Here is a 25040-nt window from a genome sequence, read left to right on the forward strand (position 1 = left end):
AGATTTGTTGCATGTTGGAGATAGCAGTGTTGATTTGGTTCACAAAGGGAATATCAATCTGGGGGAGGGAAGAATCACACCTACCGTATAGGGCACGGTATAACAAGCAGTTTTTTCACCCTTCATGGAGAGATCCTTTCATTTTATTGCAGCAGAATGTGCACACCCACCCAACAGATGACTCCCCCCCCCAAAAAAAAGATGGAAAGGAATGCAACCCACAACCCCCACAAAAATGTTTCTCACCCCCTGAGAGGCACAGAGTTGCTAGAAGCCCTACCAAGCAACATAATGAAAAAGGTTGTGTTTAATACAAGCCGTCTAAAACCTAGCATGTAAAAAATAATATTAAATTCTGAGAAGTGTTTTCCTTCTTTGCCTCTTCTCTTCTTCTGCAAAAAAGAAAAAGAAAAAACTTTTACCAGGACACGGGTTTAGTCAATTCAGACCACATTTGGGTTGTTGAAACGTACTTCTGCATAACTGAAATGGAATGAAAAGAGAAGGGTCAAGGACAGCCTCGCAAAGGAGACTGAGCTGCTTTGCTTTTCAGTTTTACTGTGCCTGTTTCTTAAATGAAAATGAAAAGCACTCTTTCTGCCATTCCTTTCTCTCCTTCAGCCACTTCTCTCCCAGCCTTTTTCCCCTCCCTCTCTTTCTGTCACCCCTAGGGCCACTAGTTGCCCAACCCTGGCCTAATGTCTAGCCTAATTAATCAGGTATGCCTCATTCATCTATTAATTCTTTTAAAAATAATTTAATATAACCCCTTAATAAATTAAAAACGGTAACCTCATTAATAGTAATAATACTGTGCAAATATCATTTCATGTTTTCCAAAGGCGGACTGCCCAAAGGCTTTGGGCTGATCATTTAAGCCATCCACCCAAACAAGAAGCAATATATCTTTAAAAAAAGAAAAGTGGGTGTCAGTTCCCTGAGGGATCTTCCTCCTAAGTATAAGCCTTGCTTTTTGCTTTGCATCCCCTGCAAGGAAGAAAGCGAAACAAGGGGGAAAGTTCAGCTATGTTGCCTTGCATAATAGCCGGCTGTAAAGGAAAGGTATTACAAATGCCATCACCCCTGGCACAGTGCTTTCTGGAGAGCGAGATCAAGGCTGGAATAGTCAAGAGGAGGATGGCAAAACAAGGGACTCAAAAATGTACAGTAGTCCAGGACTGCACTTTGTTATAAAATCATATTGGGGGGGTTGCAGGACACCATTATTAATGAACAGAGAGGGGTAACCACAGCTTGACAGCTACGGCTACCCAGAGTCCTTCGCACCACCATTTCGCCGCCACAGCTTGGCTCTCCTTCCCTCCAGAGACCCGCACCCCCTCCGCAGGGATTAACATATTCAAACACCTCCTAAAATCCAACATAAACTCTGCATTTCCCCTTCGCCTAAGGACAAGCATATGCAACCCTCGCCTAGACAATTATCACAGACAATTATCATAAACTCCACCAAGTAACGCAGCCCATTTTTATACAGCCTTACCATTTTATACAAACCTTATACAAACTTGCTATGAACTTTTACCTTCTCGTGATTATATGCTTGCTTCTTGTGATTATATGTCTGCTGGCCTTATGTGCCTTAAATGTGAGAAACCCCTTATATCCCTTGAAAGGCGTCCCTCCCTATATGCCTAAGAACCTAACCACAACCTCAGTATTACTCTTGATTAACTAGACTAGTGTTCCTCTGTATTAGAAAATAGGTTTGTTAGTATCTCTTTGTATTAGAAAATCACTGTTTTATATTTTAGAACTGTATACGTCAGGATGTATTAGAAATGTTTTCCATACTTATTTTCTGTGCAACCCTTCTCTGACCCCAAGCCCCCCTGAAACCTCCCCATCACCGTCCCATACCCAACGAAGGAAGACACGGACAATAGAAAGATTAGCTTGACAACTTTATTCAAATTAAACATGCCATAGTCCATCTTTCCGCGGCCTCAAGGAAAACACCTGCCAAAATTACCTCATGGAAATCGTCAGGAAATCGCTCCACTCCTGCGCCCATCTCGAAGGATTGCCCACTTGTCAAAACAAAGGGGAGTACCATCAACGACAGGAGAAGAGAGATTGACATCTCTCCATCTGAAAGGAAAAGTCATCTCCGCACCCAGCTAATCCGATCTCCCACCCACCGCCCTTGTCTCCCCCTCCCTCGCAGTCCAGAGATTTCCATGCAGGAACAGGAGGGTATATAGGGGGTCCTTACCATTTCCCGGGGTTCCTTCCTTCTTTCCAGAGGCAGGGACCCTACAGCTGTAGCTTTGCATTCTGCAATAAAGGGATCAGTTTGTTTTTCCTGACAGCATCGTGTGGTCTCTGTCATTTTCCCGGCGGAGCTGAACTTAGTGCAAATTTTGGAGCTTCCGACCCGCGTCTGTCCTTCTTAAAAGGCAACGCATTTTGGGGTACATTTTTCATAACAATATGGCGAGCCAGGGCAGGAGACTCCGTTTAGCCGTACTCTTGGGGCGCCGTGGTTGGGGAGCCCAAGCGCACCCAGCCATTTGCAGGGGGGATCCCCTTCCCCGACTGTCCCTGGAGTTCTGGCCTAACTGGGATCCTTAGCGGGACCACACAGGGAAAACAAACAGGATCCAGACGGCCGTGGGGGTTGTTTTCCAAGATTTTCTTCTCCTGTTGTCGCGAGGTGATCAAGCTTCAGGAAAAGAAGGCAGCGCGCTGCGACGTGAGTATCAATAGGGAAATTGGCTTTTCGGGGTGGGAATTGTCACAGCAATCAAACTCTTTCCTATTTTTCATAGCCAAAAAGCCCAAAGCCCGTCGGAGTCTGCCCAGGCTGGAGGTTTTGCGGCTGCCCTTTTCCTCCCCAAGGCTTGTTGTCCGTCGGAGTTTTGCCCAGATAGCGAGCCTTGGCAACTCTTCCTTCTCTCGCTTAGCTATCCCGGGTGAAGACGCCCCTCTGCCATGGCGACCTTTTGTTAGGTATGACCCATGACCAGAGATTGCAAGTGCGCCCGTTCCCTTTTCCTACTTTGCATTCCTCAGGTCCGATCTGGCATTGCGTAGGCAAGCGTTCAGTAGGACCTGAGTCTAGAGAGCAAGAGGCAGGGAGATTGCTGTGGCACTATTAAATTGTGGGGGGGAATAAGAGTCCTCCTCGGAGTGTGTCCACTTTCCTAGAACGTTTTCCTAAGGAGACTTTCCAAACCCCATTTTCCCTTAGAGAGCCCTTTAGCAAACCTTCCCAAGCCCACTTTCCTATCGGAGTCTGTCCACTTTCCTTAGACGTGCCCCAGGTTCCCCAGGAATCCCCAGAACCCCGAGAGACCCCCCCCCACAGCCCCGTCGGAGACTGCCCAGGGCTAGAACTTGCGCAAGTGCCCCTTCGGAGACTGACCAGGGCAAAAATGGGTGCACCCCTGTCCAAAGAGACAACTCTGCAGGCTTCAGGGGAGAAATAAGCCCAAGGAGAGCTTACTTCCCGTCTGAACTCTGATAGACGCCTCCAATTGTATTTAAGAAATGTTTCAGGGTCTAAAAAAACAAAAGAAAAAACCAAAACAAAATGCAAGCTTGCTTAAACAATTTTTATGTAAGGGCTTGATCAACCCAAAAAAACATGGCAAATATTAAAAAGAGTGGACGTAGTGTGTAAAGGTTTATTTTAAAGAGGCTGTAGAAGGCCATTTTTTCCTCTCCAAAAGTAAAAAGAGGGGCAGGATGAAGGAAAATAAAGAGTTGTAACTTTGAAAATGCTTGCTCAATGCTTTGAAAATATTTCGAAACTTGAAAATGTTCACTTCATAAACTCCAGCTATAAGTGGATAAGAGATGTACTCAATGTTTAGAAATGTTATGGGGTTGTGTATAAATTGGCCACAACATCCATAGACTGCCTTCTTAAGTGTGCATAGTTAAAATTGCCAACTTGTTTTAAATTTCTAGTATAAAGAAACAATGTTGAACCAATCAATCTTAAACATGATAAATATGAGAATGAGGTGTGCAAATGTTGTTATTGAGAGAGGCTCCAAAGGGGAGTCTTTCTCCAAGTGACTAGATGAATATTGACTAAAGGAAAATTGAACAGCTATTCCAATAAAGGTGATTTGTTTGTCAAAAGTAGAGCTTCCATAGCCAGGAATTGTCTATCTGAGTCTAGTTTTAACTTCAATTGTGTTGGACAGAAGGGTTATTGTTGGGCTCCCCATATCAGTCTCTTAAGGAAAAAACTCGTCTGCTAAAGGGTTCTGTATAAAGTTGGTATTTTCATTCAAATCTTGTGAATCCTGTATCTTAGAGGGTTAGACTAAATGACCTCAGGGTCCCTTCTAACCCCCATTTTAGAGCTATGTGAAAGGCAATGTGTCTGATGTGGTGATGGGTTGAAATTCAGCCCAGCTCTGCTTTCTGGCAAGGAAAGATTATTGGTTTTCAGAGTTGGAACAAGAGTGTCATTGTTGTTTTTATGGAGCGATTATATAAGTTTTTATCACTTTGTCTATTAAGGTTTAAAGTTTAAGCACATATGAAAGTCTTGAACATTTCCCAATCTTTATCCAATCTTAAGGTTTGCAAAAGGCTTCTATATAACGTTGGTACTTTTAATCTTCCCCTTCCTTATTTTTCCCTTAGTACACACGTGTGCTTCCGTGATAGGGCATAGCCCGTGTTTCCTTCCCAGTCAGGCATCTGTACTCAAATGTATGTGTATCCTAAGGGCGGTGATAGTGTTGAGATCCCCATATTTCAGAAGGGGTGGACTAGATTACTCAAGCACTGAAAAGTGAGTTTAAACTCTGGTGGCTTAGTGAAATGGCCTGAATTCAGTCAAGCTTTACTCTTTGGTGGAGAAGGATGGAAAGACAGATTTTTAAAGTTTGGCATGAAGAGTTTGAGGTGCCACTTAGAAAGAGGTAGAGATGGTATATCATACATTGGAAATGAATGTCTGGTTTTTTTTCCCCCCCACCATATTGTCGGCTATTTTTTAACTGCAAAACTCCAGCCAACAGTTCAAGCACATACAAATTCATAATCAAGCAGAATGAGCCTTGACCATCCCTGTAAATAAAGGCCAGAAGAATTAGTCTGGAAGATGGTGAGGCCGAGATGAGTAAGAATGTTGAATATCATTAAGTCTGCTCTGGCCATATTACCCATAGATAAGGGGGCAGAGAATTTAGTCTGCCATGGCTGTAATAAATTAATTAAAAACAAACGAAAACATTTGCAATTACGAATTCACCCCGACCCCTGTAGATAAAGGGGGCAAATCAAGATTTATTTTGCCTGGGGTATGAGATGTTTATATAGTACAGTAAACATGGCTAATTAGTGCCATGACTTCATTAAGGAGTTTAATTTGACCAAACTTTTATTGCAGCTTTCTTGTGAAAGTATTGGGTTGGGTTGTCTGTGAAAATATTGGGTTGTCTGGATGTTGAAGTTTTATATATTTAAAGTTTAAGATTTATAAGTCTGCTTCCAAAGCAGCAAGGAACAGGAAATAAGAGGTGTCAGAAATATCTCAGGATACAAAAGCTATAGAAATGGATTTAAACTGACCAAAGAATTTAATTTGACCACTTTTGTTGCTGGTTTGGTGGAAGTGTAAATTGTTGGGTTTCTGTGTAAAATCTAACCTATTCACCCTTCCCTTCCTCTATTCAAATGGTAATTTAGCCAACACCAGCAACACTTTCAAGTGGTACAATGGATTTCTGAATCATGAACTTTGTACATGCACAGAGGCTATGCCAGCTTGAAGAGAAAAATAGAGAGAAAAAGGAGGTTAAAAACAAAACAAAACAAAAACAGCAACCAAATGCTGAAGGGCCTGTGCCATGCAGGGGAAAATTTGTTTAAATTTCCTTATGTGTCTTTGACTCCAGGGGGTCACTTGAGAAAACAAAAGGGTCAAGTGTTGGACCATCATTCCAAATCTAATATGCAAAATTCTTTCCAGAGGTAAATATCTCAGCACTCCCACTTTGAGTTCATCGGTTGAGTACTTTCATCGCTTGAGTACTTTTTGTTGTTGTTTGTTTCCCCTTTCAACAGGATACTGATTGTGATTTTAGTCAAGGGCTTAGAAAAAACTCCAGACTATGCAAACCAAGGGTCTGCTCCCCCTTTCCAATGGGTATTCAGGAAGCACCTTCAGATACTTATCTCGCATTTGCATTTCACCCCAAGCATTAACTCCTGCATAACCTCCCCCCTTGCAAAGTTCCAACCTAACATGCAAAAATTATTCTCACAGCTTTCCCAGGAAGAACATTTCTAAAGGATATGTGAACCTTTAAGAAGACTAAACTCCAGTAACAAGTGTTTATTTTTTCCTTTCTCCCACAGCAAAAAAAAAAAGGGGGGGGAGTGAAGAGATACAAACAGTAATTTCCTTTTTCCTCTTTTATTATTTCTCTTTGGCTTTGACGCTTCTCTTTAGCTTACAAATAATCTGCTTCCATTTATTAAATCAGTTTTTCCATTATGTCTATGAAATTAATCTAACCATATTTGTACAACTTTAGATTGCTACTCTTTATTTTCATTTGAGATGCTCATTATTAGAAATTGTGTGTTTTAGCATTTATTTATTTATTTTGGTTCCTCATATGTCAGTGTTTTGTTTTGTTATATTTTGGGGCATGTCCATCAGTCCATCACGTGGAATGCCAATATTAACCTGTATGGTCTTTATAATGTCTTCATATTATTTGATAATAATTTTTTTTAATCTGAGATTTTTGTGTCAAGTCCTTCTTAAAAAAAAAAATTGTTGTTTGAGTGGTAATCTAAATATCATTTTGTTTTTATTTATGCATTTTTTCTATTTCTACTTTTTCTTCCTGTACATACGAATGTAGCATCTAAGTCATTCTTTCCTGTAAATAATAATAGTAATAATAATCCCTTTCAAACAGGATACGCGAACCTCAAAGAGAATTCAGAACCACACATGGAAAATGTTAATAACTTATCAATTGTGTCCTAATTAACAAAATTGTTGTCCTCCACAGCCAAACTAGGTGAAGTAAATTAAACAGACTGAGTAGACAATAACAGCAGTAATTAAATATGAATGATAATAATAATATTTAAATGAATAAAATGCTTAACTATGATCACATATTATTTGCAGCTTCCCAAGAAGAACTTTATAGAATATTTTCCCCTTTATTATTATTATTATTTAACTAATTATATCTTCAGGCCCCAACCCCCTACAGGCCTATTTTCAAAAGGATGTTTTACAGGAAATCAAATGCTAATACCATCCCCTCACCACCTTACCAACCTGCCAATGCATCACAGTGGCCACAACAATTTATTCCCATAAAAGACTTGAGAAACTAAGTAATTGAATTATGAAGGGCATTTTATCTCTTAGCTATAATGTTTCAGCAAGGTTTAGAAGTGCTGTTAACTTCCTCCCAGTGACTCAAAGGCAGACAAGAAAAGCCCTTGTGCCCAAGGTTGGAAATACATGCAAAAGCAGCAAGAATTATCTCAAGTTCACCCAATTGCCTCAAGATATACAAATGGTGTAGACTTAACAATGTGAAGGTTTTATGCATTATGTGTTATTATGTAGGAATGCTGAAATGTGTCAAATGGGACGGACAAGGGGGGGGAATGAGTTACAAGGATATTTCTTTTTTTATTTTAGACTGTGCCCTCAAGACTGTGCAACTGATATATAATTATGTTTTATGTTACGTGATATTCTGCAGAAACCTTGACCTATGTCTGACAAGTATATGTTATTTCCACAAAGGGGGGGGGGCATTTTTGTGTGTAATTGCTTTCATGTTTTATGTATAGTAAGTTATTGTATAGTGTAACATTCCTTATGCACCCAATGGTGGTATTATTCCTTATACGCCCAATGGAGGACTCGCCCAATGGAGGACTCATGTTTTCTAAAAGATCAGGCTATTGCATAGTCCATTGTTGAGATTTAGATCAATTTATGACCACATTTCCTTATCTCACCTGGCACTTTGTAGTGTGCCAGCCTTCTTTTTACCAAGAAGCAGTTTCAGGATTCATGAAACCAGCAGATACAAGAAGGTGTATATGCCTTGATTTACCTGGAATGATTCCTTATAGAATTAAATTGACCAATTTGGACATGTGCCCTTTTCAGAATGGTTTTTATGGGGCTGTATAAATTATAATTGGGTCAGTTCTAATTGGGCAAGTGAATCCAAGGTGCAAGTAGCTTTCTCCCTTTAAGAGTAACTGAGCAACTCCCTACTACAGTGCAAGACCAGAGCCTATAATAAAAAATCCCATAGAAAGCCCAAGGCAAAGGCATCTCTCTCATGACATGTCCAAACCTGTGGCAGCTATGGTGAGTGCCAGGTGACATGGTCGATATGAAAGCCCTAAGGGGATTCACCAGGGATTGTTGCTGCTGTGCCATGATGGAGGTGTGAGACCAGAGGAGAGCTAGCTTTGACACCTGACAACACACAAAAAGGTAAAAACAAACAAACAAACTACACTTTCCAGTCAATATTGGTGGATCTTCTGGTAAATGTAAAGCATAGACCACTTGTTTTTCCCATAAGTGCTAGAATACTGCTGCATACAGTGAAATGGAGAATACGTCACTGTCGATTATATGAGGCAATGATTGGTTGTTACACAACAATATTGCCTCAGAGAGGGGACACTGTTATAAAATCATATTGGGGGGGTTGCAGGACACCATTATTAATGAACAGAGAGGGGTAACCACAGCTTGACAGCTACGGCTACCCAGAGTCCTTCGCACCACCATTTCGCCGCCACAGCTTGGCTCTCCTTCCCTCCAGAGACCCGCACCCCCTCCGCAGGGATTAACATATTCAAACACCTCCTAAAATCCAACATAAACTCTGCATTTCCCCTTCGCCTAAGGACAAGCATATGCAACCCTCGCCTAGACAATTATCACAGACAATTATCATAAACTCCACCAAGTAACGCAGCCCATTTTTATACAGCCTTACCATTTTATACAAACCTTATACAAACTTGCTATGAACTTTTACCTTCTCGTGATTATATGCTTGCTTCTTGTGATTATATGTCTGCTGGCCTTATGTGCCTTAAATGTGAGAAACCCCTTATATCCCTTGAAAGGCGTCCCTCCCTATATGCCTAAGAACCTAACCACAACCTCAGTATTACTCTTGATTAACTAGACTAGTGTTCCTCTGTATTAGAAAATAGGTTTGTTAGTATCTCTTTGTATTAGAAAATCACTGTTTTATATTTTAGAACTGTATACGTCAGGATGTATTAGAAATGTTTTCCATACTTATTTTCTGTGCAACCCTTCTCTGACCCCAAGCCCCCCTGAAACCTCCCCATCACCGTCCCATACCCAACGAAGGAAGACACGGACAATAGAAAGATTAGCTTGACAACTTTATTCAAATTAAACATGCCATAGTCCATCTTTCCGCGGCCTCAAGGAAAACACCTGCCAAAATTACCTCATGGAAATCGTCAGGAAATCGCTCCACTCCTGCGCCCATCTCGAAGGATTGCCCACTTGTCAAAACAAAGGGGAGTACCATCAACGACAGGAGAAGAGAGATTGACATCTCTCCATCTGAAAGGAAAAGTCATCTCCGCACCCAGCTAATCCGATCTCCCACCCACCGCCCTTGTCTCCCCCTCCCTCGCAGTCCAGAGATTTCCATGCAGGAACAGGAGGGTATATAGGGGGTCCTTACCATTTCCCGGGGTTCCTTCCTTCTTTCCAGAGGCAGGGACCCTACAGCTGTAGCTTTGCATTCTGCAATAAAGGGATCAGTTTGTTTTTCCTGACAGCATCGTGTGGTCTCTGTCATTTTCCCGGCGGAGCTGAACTTAGTGCAAATTTTGGAGCTTCCGACCCGCGTCTGTCCTTCTTAAAAGGCAACGCATTTTGGGGTACATTTTTCATAACAACTTTCCTGCAAAAAGAAAGGAAAGTGGAGAGATAAAAGAGTGATGGATGTGCTGGGCACATTTCAAGCGCATGACTTCTCTCAAATAATCACGGGAACCTGTTGTTGTTGTTTTAAGTTGCTGGGAATTATAGCTCTGCAAAGGTGATTCTTTGGGAGACGTCAAGTGCTTCAACTGTATGGATCTGCCATAAATTATTTGCTATAAACAAATCAGCTGTTGTAAACAGCAACAACAAAAGCCTCGCCTCACAGCTACTTTACATCTAATAAAATTTATACACTGCTCGATTATAAACAAAACAGAACACCCTAACAAAAGCAGTTTACAAGAAGATAAATTCTCACGACCTATTTTAGGTGCCAGGCAAAGGAAACACTTTTTTTCCGCCAGGCTATCAGATTATCTCCTTCATATAAATATGAATGTGTTTTAGCTTTAACACTGTAGGTACTGTTTTTTGGTATGTTGCTTCTCATAAAAAAAATGACCAATAAGTGCAAATCATCATCATCACCACCATTTTATAGTAATGGGTGGGATTCACCTAATAAGGCCCATAAGTGGAAGCCCTCCCCCCTGTGCCCCCCAATTACCTCAAAGGGGTTAGGGAACCCCCACCCCCACCCCAGGACAGCATGCAAGGGAAAGAGAGGGAATAATTGCTCCCTCTTGCGCAGGCAGAACTATTGGAAGAGTGCAGCCTTGAATTCCACCCAATAATTTTAAAAAATCCATAATTTCCATTAATTTGTTAGGTTGTGTTTTTTTTTTTAAACGCCTCCCCCACCTCCCATTGTATGCATTTTTGTAAGTATTATTTAACTGAACTATATTGCGAAATTCACAAGGGCAAATCTTGAAAGACAGCTGTGTTTTAGGTCTCACCTGGTTCCAGATATTGTGAATTTGATAGATTGGCCTTCAGATGTGAATTGAATTGAATTTCCCACCCATCCCTACTGGGAAGACAGAACCCCACCCCACCCCAACTAGTGTTAGCATCATAGCTGCCAAGTTTTCACTTTTCTCGCGAGGAAGCCTATTCAGCATAAGGGAAAATCCCTGTAAAAAAGGGATAACTTGGCAGCTATGGTTAGCATCTGTTCCGTGCTGCGGCCCAGCGAATTGCAAGACCCAAAGCCTTCACTGCGTCCAGGGCTGGATTAAGGTTTGATGGGGCCCTAAGCTACTGAAGGTAATGGGGCCCTTTATATGTCAAGCTGTCCTTTGTCAACATCAAATTGTTCCTGTTTTTTGTGTTGAATGTATGCTATATGGTAATTTATGGACCTAATAGGTATCTAAAGCCATTTGCGCATGTTGCCCTGCAACCAGTCCATGCAGAATGTAGGCACCCTATATATAAAAATGAGCAAACCAGTGATATTTTAGGGAGCAGGCCATTACTTACATCATAGGAGCCTACACAACACAAAACACTGTTGCTGTATGTAGGTTTTATTTTATTTGTTTTTTATCTTATATTTTGGAAATGTACATCCAGTTGTTGTTTTTTTCCTTTAATTTTTTTTGGGGGGACCCCAAGAGAGTGGGACCCTAAACTATAGCTTGTTTAGCTTATACATAAATCCGGCACTGACTGCCTCCAAGCCCTGGAACCGATCCACGTTCAGCAAATGACTGCTTGCGAAGCCACACTGATATTTCGTCGTGCCACCTGGTCTCAAACTGTACCACCCACGCAGAGGCTGGGTTTCTCCACAAAGGAAATGGGGTCAGGATGATCTCAAGCCCTTTTTCTCGACGTTGCCGTTTCAAACGGTGGCTCGGGGCTCCAGGGCGCAGCTGGGAGATGCAGTTCCCGCGGTGCCTCGTTTTGATCTGCGCAGGTAATGACTTATGCATTTCTCCAACCAAAGACTATTTAATGTGTAGCTCCGGTGCAAACTGGAATACATTGGCAAATTTGATCCTATTAGTTTTGGACTCGGTTGAGACAAGGGTTCTCTCTCCCCTACTAGCTGTTAAATTGTTCATTTATTTGATTTCATAAGATTCATACACCACTTGATGGTTTTTTAAAAGCCCCCAAAGTGGTTTACAAAGAGAATTATTGGAGCACAACTAGCAGGATTATGTTATCTCCTATTGCTGCTGTTGTGAAAGGTCATTCGGTTTATCTTGTATTTATTTAAGCTTTGCATCAGAAAGCAATAGACTAACTCTTCCATTTCATTACCTTTTCGCCCCACACTTCAGATTTCTCTGTTCTCATCTCCCCCTCTCCGAGTATAACACTTCAAGCATTTGATGAACTGTAGTCCACAAACCCTTATGCCAAAATAAATCTGTTAGACTTGAGAATCCAGAAGACATATACATTTCTTACAGTCATACCCTATGCAGAAGAACTGCTTTTTAAAAAACAAAACAAAAAAAACTTCTTTAAAACTTTGGACCTTAAGGCAATTGAAAAAAAATATTTATTCATCAAGATTTTGTACTGCTTAATTAAAAGCAATATGGTTTACATAGAATTATAAATTAAGCAATAAAAATAGACTTTTGAAACAGTAGGCATAATAAAATTATAAAAATATTGATAAAATCAGCTGGTGTTTTTTTAAAAAAAACAAAACCACAAACGTACTTGACTGGTTTTCAATGGTTATAGGTTGTTTTTAATGGCATTCTGAACGCATTAACAACAGCAGGTGGGGTACAAATTTCTGAAATAAATACAAACAATGGATTTAGATCAGCCCTATTCAACCTTGCACCCCCAGGAATCATTGGACTATAACTCCCAACATCCTTGACCCTTGGCTGAACTGGCTGGGGATGATGAGATTTGTAGTTCAACGTTCTCTGGGAAGCCAAGGTTGACGAATTCTGCCTAACCGTGCAATCCAGTCCCAAGATCCACTGGGATTAGAGAAGTTAGGTTTGGTGGAGCTTGGCTGAGGTGGTGTAAATTCTTCATCTCAGCTCAATCCAGTGCTTTTCCCCTGGGGAGCACGCAGGGGTACGCATACTCCTAAACATTTTGTGAATCTTTGTACTTTTGTCCATTTACTGTATTTATTTTTCCCGATTTGAACTATAAAACGGTGGTTTTCTGGAGTCAAAATGTGAGTACCCCCTAAACATTTTTAAAAGAAAAAAAGCACTGACTAAATCAGAGACATACTATTGTCCCTCGTCCCAGTTCAGCCGACATTCTTAAATTAACCCTGGCTTAAGACTCCCGAAAAGGTGTTTTCCAGTGATGTGGCAGCAAAAAAGGTAGTAGAAGTCAAATTCCTCCTTAATGGAGTTTGGAATAGGGGTAACCAGCTTTCTATACTTTTTAAATACCGTGTTTCTCATATTATAAGACACGTCTTATATTTATTTTTTCCTCAAAAAAACACACACTATGGCTTATTTTCAAGGGATGTCTTATTTTTTTCCTCCTCCTCCTGCCGCGGCTGGCATTGCTGCTGCGCCTATCACTATGTCTTATTTTCGGGGTATGGCTTATATTCCTTGAATGCTTAAAAATCCTGCTATGGCTTATTTTATGGGTATGTCTTAAAATATGAGAAACAGGATATATATATATATATATATATATATATATATATATATATATATATATATATGTGTGTGTGTGTGTGTGTTACAAAACAAATAAACAGGGGAAAGTACATATAGTGTCTCCACTTCCGATTCATAGAGCCTTTTCCACAGATCGAACAAGACACTATTCTCATAGACATTGTGGGGAGTGGGGAGAGCGTGCAGCTAAATATTGTAACTAAACACTGGAAAGACCACTGGACATAGACCACTGGTACAGAAATGTATGAGAAACCACCCTACTAGAAAAGTTAACTGATAAACTTAACTAGGGGTGCAGCTCCCCTTTATCACTTATACAGCACAAGAAGACAATGACCTCTCTCCCCCCACCCCCCCAAAAGCCTACCAGCTTTCTATATCCAGTATACCTTAAGCCTTCTGGCGGTTCCCTCGCTGCGAGAAGCCAAGTTACAGGGAACCAGGCAGAGGGCCTTCTCGGTAGTGGCACCTGCCCCGTGGAACTCCCTGTCACCAGATGTCAAAGAGAAAAACATTGTATTTTAATTGTATTGTTGGAAGCCGCCCAGAGTGGCTGGGGACACCCACCCAGATGGGCAGGGTATAAATAAATAAATTATTATTATTATTATTATTATTATTATCATCATCATCATCTATACTTAGGATTGCTTTTGCTCTCCCTTTGTGTGAAAGGAGACAAGACCCAACTGCAACGTTCCTTCTTTTATCATTTTTTCCCTCTCTCAGCAGTATTACCAGTCCAGTTACTCTTACTGTATCAGATGGAGCCGTTCCATTTTGTAGATACCGGGAGCCCAGCCCAACTTGAGTGCTTTTCTACAGAAAACGTGGAAGACAAAGGTTTGTCGTTCAGCTGGTATAAAAGGAGAGCGGGTGGGCCACCCCTTTTAATTAATAAATGCTCAGAGAAGGAAGATGGAGGCAGGTTTGCTTGCAAGGCAGAAGGAAAAAATCTGGTCTTGGCCATCACCAAGGTCCAAAAGGAAGATTCCGGCCTGTATATGTGCGCAAAGAGAAATCCCGCCTTGACTTTCAGCAATGGCTCGTCATTGGTTGTTGGAGGTAAGGAAGCAAAAAGACTGAGCCTTGGAGAGTGAGTAGTATTGAGTCTCTTCTACTGTACTGTCTCCTTACTACCGTAGCAGGGGGCGAACCTATTGAAATAAACGAATTAGGGTCTTATCTATATAATGTAGAAGGGCCATGTTTGTTATAGTCTACTTTTCTTGGAAACCGCTTGACCGATTCTGCTCAAATTTGGACACAGCGTTCCTTGCCAATACGAGACTGTTTGCAGAACCTTAGATTGTTAAGATCCCACCCCAACACACCTAAAATGTGATTTTCTCTATAAAAAAATCAAAATATACCGCCCTCAGGTGGACATCAAAGGAACAGATGGCAAATATTGCCTTAATCCCGCCCACTCCTCTTCCTCCTTCTCCTACTAGGCCGAAGCCTTTACAGACTAGGCCGAATGGAGGTACTGACTTGCCTGGGTGAGGGTTGGGGGGAAGAGGGAGTTGGGGGATTCACAGGGATGAGCCGGGGGGGGGCTTCCAGTACATTTCCAAGCTCAATTCAAAGTGTTGGTGCTGACCTTTCAAGCCCTAAATGGCCTCGGTCCAGTATACCTGAAGGAGTTTCTCCACCCCCATCATTCTGCCCGGACACTGAGTTCCAGTGCTGAGGGCCTTCTAGCAGTTCCCTCACTGCGAGAAGCGAAGTTACAGGGAACCAGGCAGAGGGCCTTCTCGGTAGTGGCGCCCGCCCTGTGGAACTCCCTCCCATCATATGTCAAAGAGATAAACAACTACCTGACATTTAGAAAACATCTGAAGGCAGCCCTGTTTAGGGAAGCTTTTAATATTTGATGAATCATTGTATTTTAATATTCTGCTGGAAGTTGCCCAGAGCGGCTGGTGGGGAAACCCAGCCAGATGGGCAGGGTATAAATAATTAATTATCTATTTATTATTATTATTATTATTATTAGCATTTTTATGCACCATTTCCCCAATCTCTTATATACATAAAAAATATAAGGTTATCATCATGCTGCAGTTGGCATGGTCACCAATAGGTGGCCACACCAACAGCAGTGAGATGTACAGCAAGTGAGTGAAGAAGCAGAGTGGATGGCAAGCAACCCAGGCGAACTGTTTAATGGAGGGGGGAGGTGGTTCCCACAGCACCTTAGCAACCTGCTCTGTGAAGCACTTCCTACTTCCTTTAAGAGGGGTTGAGTGACGAGGGGCTTAGGGCAAGCTGTGAGGGGGTGGGTAAGGTGTAAAGAAAGAGGGAGTTGTCAGATGTGGGAGAAGGGCAGTTGGAAAATGGGCAGGTGTCTTATTCTCATTGCTGAGCAACCAGTGGAGAGGGAGCAGCAGAGCTCAGTGGAGAGGGAGGCCAGACAACCAGAATAGTGTGTTTGCCTGGACTCAGCATCCGAAGTCAGGTCCAGTCTTAGGGTCAGGCAAACAGCATGTCCAAATAGTCCAGGGGTCAGGGAATCTGATTATCTTGGGGTCAAGGATCAAGACGAGCAGGAAGCAACAAGATTGGGCCAGGAACTACAGGCATTGTTTCCAGCACCTGACTGCTGCTGGAAGTTTTGCTTAAGAAGACTTTTTTGGTTGTAGAACCGCATTGTTGCCGTTTCCTGAACTCTCTGCTTCGTTCCCCGCAACACGCACAGATAGCTACACCCAGAGCACCTGGGTGATGCTTTTGAAACCCGCTGCCCATGAAGCGTCTCCATTCCTGCAGAGCAACGAAATGGCTTGCGTGGTCCACGGTGCTTCCAGCTTCATCCAAGTGTCCTGGGACATTCCTGGGCATCTCCGGACAGAGACACTGCTGGTGAGAAGCAACCGCAGTTCTTGGACGTTCGTCAGTGTCCTTCACATTCCCCTGGATTTGAACGTGAGCGCTGCAAATTTCACATGTGAGGTCAGGTTCAACTCCTCGGGCGCCGCTGTCAGGATGAACGCCGAATTCCCTATGGGTGAGTGGTCGTGTGGCATGTCACCCTGTGCCCTTGTCGACATAATTGGCTCGTCATCTTCATGTATTGGTTCTTCGGAACAGAGGAAGCTGCATTATGCTAAGCCATAGAACCAAAAAATCGTAGAATTGTAGCTCTAGAAGGCAGCACAAGTGTCATGTAGGCCCTGCGATGCAGAAATCTTTTACCAGTCCTACCTGGAGATGCCAGGGATTGAACTGGGGTTTTCTGCATGTGAAGTAATCTACTAACTCTCGTTTTGGTTGTGTTCTAGATTTCCAAAAGAGGGCGGAGAAGAAGAAATGGCCTCTATTTGCGTTATTCTGAGCGATGCATCAAATTTATAGACGCGTGCAGAGGATGCGAATAGTGGTTTCTTCCTTCTTTCACCATAAAACTAGGCACAGCCAAATGTTTCAATATTGGTTTCTGATAGCTTCTTGTTATTCCAGTCATAAGTCCAGTTCCTCTCACACATTTATTAGTTTGCGTTTTTAAAAGAAATTCCTTATTGAAATTTCCCAGTGTTTTAGTGTGCCTTTTCCCTAATATGTACATTTTGGGGGAAGCAATTCCCTCAAATAATGTGCTGCATTTCCTTGAGATATTTCCACGAACATATGGTTCTCGTGCATGCTTTTCATTAGTACAGGGATGTCCAACTCCCAATAGACTGTGATCTACTCGCAGTGTAAAAAAAACTGGCAGTGATCTACCCATTGTCATTGGATCAATCAAAGTTGTTGAGCTTTTTGGGGGGAGCCAAGGCGGTTGAGCTTTTTTTTAGGGAGCAAATGAATGAATGGAACTGAATATCTGAATGAATGGAACTGAGTGAGCATTGCGAGATACACAGAACATAATCAAAAGTTGATTATATAAAGCACAGTTGAGGGTCCTGAATCCCCAGTCCGATAGTGGAATTTAATCTGATGGCCCACTTTTTTGCTAGGAAGCAAAAGTTGCTGAGCTTTTTTTTAAAAGAAAGGCAAAGTTCTTGAGCTTTCTTGGGGAAGCCAAAGTTCTAGAGCTTTTTTTGGGGGGGGGGTAGATAACTGAGGGGCCAGAAATCTACCAGGAACACCCCGCGATCTACCAGTAGATCACGATTTACCTGTTGGACGTGCCTGCTCATATGCACATTTTGGGCAAGCCGTTTCCCCACATATATTGCATTCGTAGACATTGTTTCCACAAATAGATGCTTTGTAGGCACACTTTTCTCCAACGTACCTATTTTTCAGCTGGGGAACCGCATTGCAAAATCATGGAAAGTATGGATTTTGCAGAATAGCTTTGCTTCTTCAGTTCAGGGAATGCAAACCCTACCCCTCTTCCAGTAACACAATGAAGCAAAATATAAGCGATGGGCTTCTTCTGCTCTGTGTCAGTGACAGCAGTTGCTAAGTAATGCCTGCCTGTTTCCTCCCTCCCTCCCCCTTTCCCTTTTACAGCTTCCTCTGCGGTCCTAGACAACAAATGTCTCAGCTTCTCAGTGTCCTTGTCTGTCCTGGCTGTTCTGACACTGCTGATGCTTCTCTTAAGCTTCCTTTGGCTTCGATGCCTCCGTTCCAGACTAGGTAATATCAGCAGCCATGTCCTAAGAAATCAACAAGAAGATAGATAGATACGGTACTTTATTGTCATTGTACATAGTACAACGAAATTGAATGCCATCCCATAAAAAAACAAAATAAAACCACAATTACAGCCACACACAAACATACATAGACACCCATCACAACTCCCCAATATCATATTATTTAGTTACAGCATTTAAGATGGTTATAGCTCTTGGTTAGAAACTGTTTTTTAACCTATTCGTTCTTGATTTAATTGTTCTGTATCTCTTGCCCGAAGGCAATGGTGCAAAAAGACTACTGTATATTCCTGTATATTCCTGCGTATAAGACTACTTTTTAACCCAGGAAAATCTTCTCAAAAGTCGGGGGTCGTCTTATACGCCCAGTCGTCTTATACGCCGGAATATACGTATATCCAGGATGAGATGAATATTGTAAAATATTATTTGCTTTTTTAAGGCAACGGGAATTGTATAGTTCTTCCAGAGATGGGAGAGGATGACCGATAATCTTTTGGGCTGTGGTTATGACCTTCTGGAGCACTTTCCTATCCATGTCTGTGCAGCTGGAAAACCAAGCACAGCTACAGTATGTGAGAATGCTCTCTATGGAGCCTCGGTAGAAGGACACCAGCAGTCTCTCACTCAGCTTGTTCTTTTTTAAAAGTCTGAGGAAATATATTCTCTGCTGGGCCTTCTTCACCAGAGCAGTGTTTAAACACCAAGTGTTGAAATTTTATTTCAGGCTCTCTTAATGTCAGGCATTACTTAGGAACCTTTTTTTAAAGTTCAAAGGCCGTGTTTATTTTTATTTTGTTGTTTATTTAATTTATTACATTGATAGACCACCTCTTCCAAGGAGTTCATGGCTCTCTTCCTCCCCATTGCATCTTCACAACAACCCTATGAGGTAGGTTAGGCTAAGAGATGGTGACCTCCCCAAGGTCACAACCAGTGAGCTTCATGGCTGAGTGGGGATTCGAACTCGGCTCTCCCAGGTCAACACTCTAACCAGTGGGGCTTTTTCAGCCTGAGGGCCACATTTTTCCTGTTGGGCAACATTCTGGAGGCCACTTGCAAGCGGTGGGAGGGCCAGTGGCAAAAGTGGCTGAGCAAAGAATGTACTGTATTTTTCCGTGTATAAGACACCCCCATGTATAAGACTCTTTTTGGGGACTCCAATTTGAGAAAAATTCCCCTCTGCACTCGCCGTGTATAGGGCGAGCCCTGATTCTGAACATTATTTTAGAGTAAGAAAACATAGTCTTATACATGGAAAAGTACAGTAATTTCCGCCCCTTTGCGTAGTAGATCAGTTTCTACACAAACTCACACCCCACCACCCTCCATCCAGGCATGATCAGAGATCAAATGACACGTTCCACATAGGCAAGAACACTCAATGAGGTTCTGGTAAGGGGTGTAGCCTAGGGAGAGAAGGCGTGGCTAGGAGGAGAGCCCAAAAGCCAGGCAGAGAGGCCATTTTGCCCCCGTACCCGATGTTCCCTGGACTTGAGTGTTTTAGCACCGGATTTTTGGGCAGGGATTATGTTCCAGGGAAAAGCAGCAAGTAACCACAAGCGGACTGAGCACCTGTTCTGTTGGTGGGATTCTCAGTGGGATCTGCTAGGTCACTGTAAGATCAGGAAGCTGCCCTAGACAGGTCTCCTAAGATGCATTCTCAGCTGTTATTCTGGGCTTTTCCTGAGTTCTTCCTGGGAGCTCTAGATCAGGGTCCCCAAACTAAGGCCCGGGGGCCAGATGCGGCCCAATCGCCTTCTAAATCTGGCCCGCGGATGGTATGGGAATCAGCATGTTTTTACATGAGTAGAATGTGTCGTTTTGTTTAAAATGCATCTCTGGGTTATTTGTGGGGCATAGGAATTCGTTCATTATTATTTTTTGAAATATAGTCCGGCCCCCCACAAGGTCTGAGGGACAGTGGACCGGCCCCCTTCTGAAAAAGTTTGCTGACCCCTGCTCTAGATCCTCCTCCCTGGAATCACTTGGCGGGGGGATGCCCACTGTTTTGGGAAATCCAAATTAGGTAGGTTTGAACCGAATGGAGCTTCTTCCCTGTCCGTTTTGCAGTTGGCAAAAGTGTTGGCCCTCACAGCAGCTGAAGAAGAATGGTCCCTCTAGCTAGTCCTAATTGTGTCCTTTTCTTTTATTCCCCAAGGATCCCAATACCCGGACTCTGAACCTCCAGCTTCAGAGGTAATACAGTTATGACTCTCTCTTTGGAGATGGCAATGGGGGGACGTCTCCAGATTTCGAGGGTGCTTTAATATGTGGCATACATTGTAGGGACCTCACAAGGTCATCCAGGCCAGCCCCTGTCCATGTAGGAAGCCCACGGCTATAGCGCCCCCAACAGGTGGTGCTTTGAATTGCAGCTGGAAATGAACTGGAACAAGTGCAACTGGGCTGCGGAGGAGGCAGTGCAGGGAAAGGAAAGGAGAATTATATATATATATATATATATATATATATATATATATATATATATACATACACATACATACATTTCAACCTAGCTTAACTTGCTTGTGAACAGAGGTGGTGATGTTCCAGAGACCAGGAACCTCATACCTGAGGTCCAGATGCGACCCCCAGGTCTCTTCTCAGGGTCTTACCCCTCCATAATCCTGCTTTGAATCCTCCTTGGCTGTTTTTGCCTGGCTGAAATGTGTCATTGAACACAGACAATGGCTGGATCCAGACACATCAAGGAAGCGTTTGAGGAGAACGCGTTGTAAACTTTATATGAGAAATCACGTTGGCAAAAAATGGAACTCCACAGTGCCATCTGGTGTCAGAGTGTTATAATGCATATACGACGCATATAAAACTCTTTTTTCTTTACCCATCTAGCTGTCTGAATAGAGAATAGAGAGGGGCATGCGGGTGTAGAAAATAAACAAAAATAAAATTTGCATTTGTTGCTCCACCCACTTTGGCCTCTGGCCCTCCCGCTACAAGCATGTGACCCCCAGAATGTTGCCTAGAAGCAGTAGAGGTTGGTATATTTGGGCAAATGGGCCCAAACAGATGTGACACAGTGTGAGGGATTGGCCTTGGGAAAGGGGGTGTGGCCATAGGGGAGAAGCGTGGCCTGAGGAGATTTCTGAGGGCCATACAGAGAGCCTTGGAGGGCCTGAAGTTGCCCACCTGTGCTCCAAATAACAGAGTTTCTCCACTCTTTACGAAACAGGAAGGCGTTGGCTATGCCCAGGTAAATCTTGCTTTGAGGACCTAAGAAAAGAACAAGAGGCAGCAAGCATCAGAAGTGGCGAGGGGCCGGGATCAAAAGATTTTAACATGCTGTGGCAGCTTTTTGGATTCTGATCTGTGAGGCTGAGAGGATAGAACCACCAGCTCGGCTTCCAGAGCCAGCAAGCGACGTCAGCAAAAGGTCCCTGTTCCCCATACTTCAAGTTGGAAGAAACAGTGACCTCCCTCTCACAGCTGTTGTGGAAAGGAATGGTTACACGGCACCCCAATCTCCGAGGGGTGTGAGATTCCGCTTGCCCGAGGATCGTGTTTCCTTTGGAAATGAGGGACAGCGGAGACTGTGTTGTCTTTATGCTATATGGTTTATTGACACATATATACAACCTGAGCCCACGATGGAGGGATTCACAGCACCCCAAGAAGGCTTGCTTCTCCCATGGCCACAGTTTTGGATGCCGGCAGAAATCAGCCCTGGCCGTCTGTCCCTCTGCCCAGCTTGCTGTTTTTTACAGACTGAAAGCTTTCACCCCCAGTACACGCCACAGCCAACTGCAATGCTAAAAATTCGTCTCCTTCCAACGCTCGTCTTTGTCCTAACTCTAGCAGTTGATTTCTTTTATTATTATTATTTTAACAAAATAATAATAAATGAATAAATATAAATAAAAATGTGCACCCCACCGCCGAGGCCATTCCACTGTAACTATCCAATCTCCCAAAATTTCAACACCTCTCATGATGGTTTGATCCCTTTCCGTTTTAACAGTACAAATTCTACAAATCCATATCTCCTCAAAATCATTTCTCTTGCACATTCCCCGTCTTACCTTAACAGCACGTGTTCATTTATCATTAATAACTATACCCCACACCTCTTTATACCATTCTTCCATTTTATATTCACCTTGCCCCTTCTACATACTAGCGATAATAACTCGCGCAGCTGTCAATAAATTTGTGAGCAAGTCCTTCATAGCCTGCGAACCTCCCACCCCATCGTAAATTGATAACAATGCTACTTCCGGACTTTTGGTCAGCTTTAACCCAGTGTTATCTCCTTAAACACCCTTTGCCAAAAAAATTGTACTTATTTACACCACCACTACATGTGAACATAAGTCCCCGGTTTCCTGGCATCCACTCCAACATAACTCTGATTATTCCTTACTTATTTGATTTAATCTTTAACAAACTACAGCTCCCACTTTTTTTTTGTCTGGAATCTTCTGGCATTTAGCTTCACTGGATGTCCACGAATTGCAGCATTGTAAGAAGTGTGTAATTTTATAATGTTCTGTTGTGCCACCTCAGTTGCCAAACGCTGCAACTTCTCATGGGACAGTCACTCCATCTCTGATCGTTTTGGTTGTCCTTTCCTCGACCTTTTTCCATTCTCAGAGGGCTTTTATAGTCACCTGCCTTCCCAGGGAATGCTGGGAATTGTAGCTCTGCGAGGGGGAACAGGGGTCTCCTAACAACTCTCGGCACCCTTAGGAAACTACGGTTCTTGGGATTATTTGAAGGGAATCGGTACCAGTTCAGATGCGGCCATAGTGAGAGAAAATGTACAAAGCAAACGCATACATAAGTATATAAACCATGTGTCTGAAATACAGTGGTACCTCGGGTTACAAACTCTTCAGGTTACAAACTCCGCTAACCCAGAAATAGTACCTCGGGTTAAGAACTTTGCTTCAGGATGAGAACAGAAATTGCGCGGCGGCAGCGGGAGGCCCCATTAGCTAAAGTGGCACCTCAGGTTAAGAACAGTTTCAGCTTAAGAACGGACCTCCGGAACGAATTAAGTTCTTAACCAGAGGTACCACTGTAGTAGAGGAGAACAGTCCTGAAGCCATTTTGACTCTCCCAAATTGACCTCAAATATTTCTCTGCAAGGAGGAAGGAAATGGGAAAAGCTTTCTAATTGTCTTTGGACTCTAGGGGCTTACAGTCACCTTCCTGTAAATACAGTCTGGCAAGTAGCTGCTAAGCTGAGCACACTCTCGATGTGGGTAAGAGATTCAGGAAGTACCGGTATTTACTAGGAATTTACTATCTCAAAGGGACCCAGGTGGCGCTGTGGTTAAACCACTGAGCCTAGGGCTTGCTGATCAGAAGGTCGGCGGTTCGAATCCCTGTGACGGGGTGAGCTCCCGTTGCTTGGTCCCAGCTCCTGCCAACCTAGCAGTTCGAAAGCACGTCAAAATGCAAGTAGATAAATAGGAACCGCTACAGCGGGAAGGTAAACGGCGTTTCCATGTGCTGCTCTGGTTTGCCAGAAGCGGCTTTGTCATGCTGGCCACATGACCTGGAAGCTATACGCCGGCTCCCTCGGCCAATAATGCGAGATGAGCGCGCAACCCCAGAGTCGGTCACGACTGGACCTAATGATCAGGGGTCCCTTTACCTTTACCTTTATCTCAAAGGAATGGCCAGGCTACCCAGAAAAGGCAATCAAATGTTATCAGGTATCCTGGCAGATTGGAGAGAAGCAACACACTCAGATTTCTGCTGCGGACCACCTCTTTCTGTGATGCATGTGTGATGTTTTGGGGGGTAGTCTTGAGCTACAGGGTAGGCAATTTCAAAAGTCTGTATAAGGGCTTGCACACCGTGGTTCTGGGTTCTTTCTCCTTCCTGCATGTGGCGAATGAGGACCCTGTTGCAACAGTTTAATAAAGTTCAGGCTTACTAGCTGTTTTGCTTCTCGATATTCTCTGGTTGGCCTCTGTTATTTTCTCCTACCGATAGAGCAGCTACCTAAGGACTCTATATGGGTTCTTGGGTACCCCATAAGGGGAAAGGAGCATTTTTTTCTTATAACAGCCATAACACCATTAGCTTGTCACCTCTTTTGTAGCGACTTCTGGTGAACATGGGATGGCAGGAGCCATGGAAAATATTGTTGTCACAGACAGGAAAGGGACGTAACCAAGTTTGCTCTCAGGCAACATTTGGGCCTTGCCTTCTGCTCAGAAATGTTTTGGCAGGTCTGACGGGAGGCGTTTGTGGCGTCCGGCCTCAGCCAGCTTTGCTGCACTTCTGGTTCCCTCGCACAACAGAGGAAAACCACACCAAGAAAGAGGTTTGGTCGTGATCTTTGTGCCTTTCCGAGTAACAGAGTGAGATGGAGAATAAATAAAGTATCATTTCCTCAGTGGCCAAGTCTACCTGGTCATTCTGTAAATGGAAAATTTGACTCGCTAACTGTAAGCCACTAAATTTTTTCCATCCCAGACTTATTGAACGAAAGACTTTGTCCCTGTACTCAAGAGAGGGTCCCGGGCCAAGACCGACTAGCCAGACCAGCCAGCTCCTACAGAAGGAAGAAACCTCCGGCAAGTAAGATAAAGAAGATTGGCAAAATAAAGTATTGAACTATGCAGGACTAATTATTTAATTTGAAACCCAAGAAAGAAAGAAAGAAAGAAAGAAAGAAAGAAAGAAAGAAAGAAAGAAAGAAAGAAAGAAAGAAAGAAAAAGAAAGAGGACTTTGAATTTTTTTAAAGGGACAAACGTTTAATGCAAATCTTTTAAGCTTTGTGTACAGTGGAATCTCGGTTTACGAACACCTCGGTTTACGAATTTTCGGTTTACGAACTCCGTGGACCCATCTGGAACAGATTAATTCACTTTCCATTACTTTCAATGGGAAAGTTCGCTTCAGTTTATGAACAGACATCCGGAACCAATTACACCCAT

The 25040-nt window shown here is 43.0% G+C and overlaps 1 protein-coding gene across 1 annotated transcript; it reads left to right on the top strand.

Annotated features, from left to right (window-relative positions):
- Positions 1 to 11405: 11405 nt before the first annotated feature.
- LOC148683155 (uncharacterized) lies at positions 11406 to 21790 on the top strand. The gene is made up of 6 exons (XM_088659589.1): positions 11406 to 11798; positions 14242 to 14577; positions 16214 to 16522; positions 17977 to 18102; positions 20284 to 20321; positions 21319 to 21790. The coding sequence occupies exons 1-6, from the start codon at positions 11690 to 11692 to the stop codon at positions 21361 to 21363; spliced, it is 963 nt and encodes a 320-aa protein (XP_088515715.1). The 5' UTR covers positions 11406 to 11689; the 3' UTR covers positions 21364 to 21790.
- The last annotated feature ends 3250 nt before the right edge of the window (positions 21791 to 25040 follow it).

Source organism: Zootoca vivipara, chromosome 16, assembly GCF_965207765.1.
Source record: "Zootoca vivipara chromosome 16, rZooViv2.hap1.1, whole genome shotgun sequence".
In the NCBI taxonomy this organism is placed as follows: Eukaryota; Metazoa; Chordata; class Lepidosauria; order Squamata; family Lacertidae; genus Zootoca; species Zootoca vivipara.

What these genes read in the sequence shown, in the direction of transcription:
- LOC148683155 (XM_088659589.1), top strand. Translation starts at nt 11,690, where the DNA reads ATGATCTCAAGCCCTTTTTCTCGACGTTGCCGTTTCAAACGGTGGCTC. An exon ending in CCTCGTTTTGATCTGCGCAG is followed by an intron (nt 11,799 to 14,241) that starts GTAATGACTTAT and finishes TCCCTCTCTCAG; the next exon opens with CAGTATTACCAGTCCAGTTA. An exon ending in CTCGTCATTGGTTGTTGGAG is followed by an intron (nt 14,578 to 16,213) that starts GTAAGGAAGCAA and finishes CAACACGCACAG; the next exon opens with ATAGCTACACCCAGAGCACC.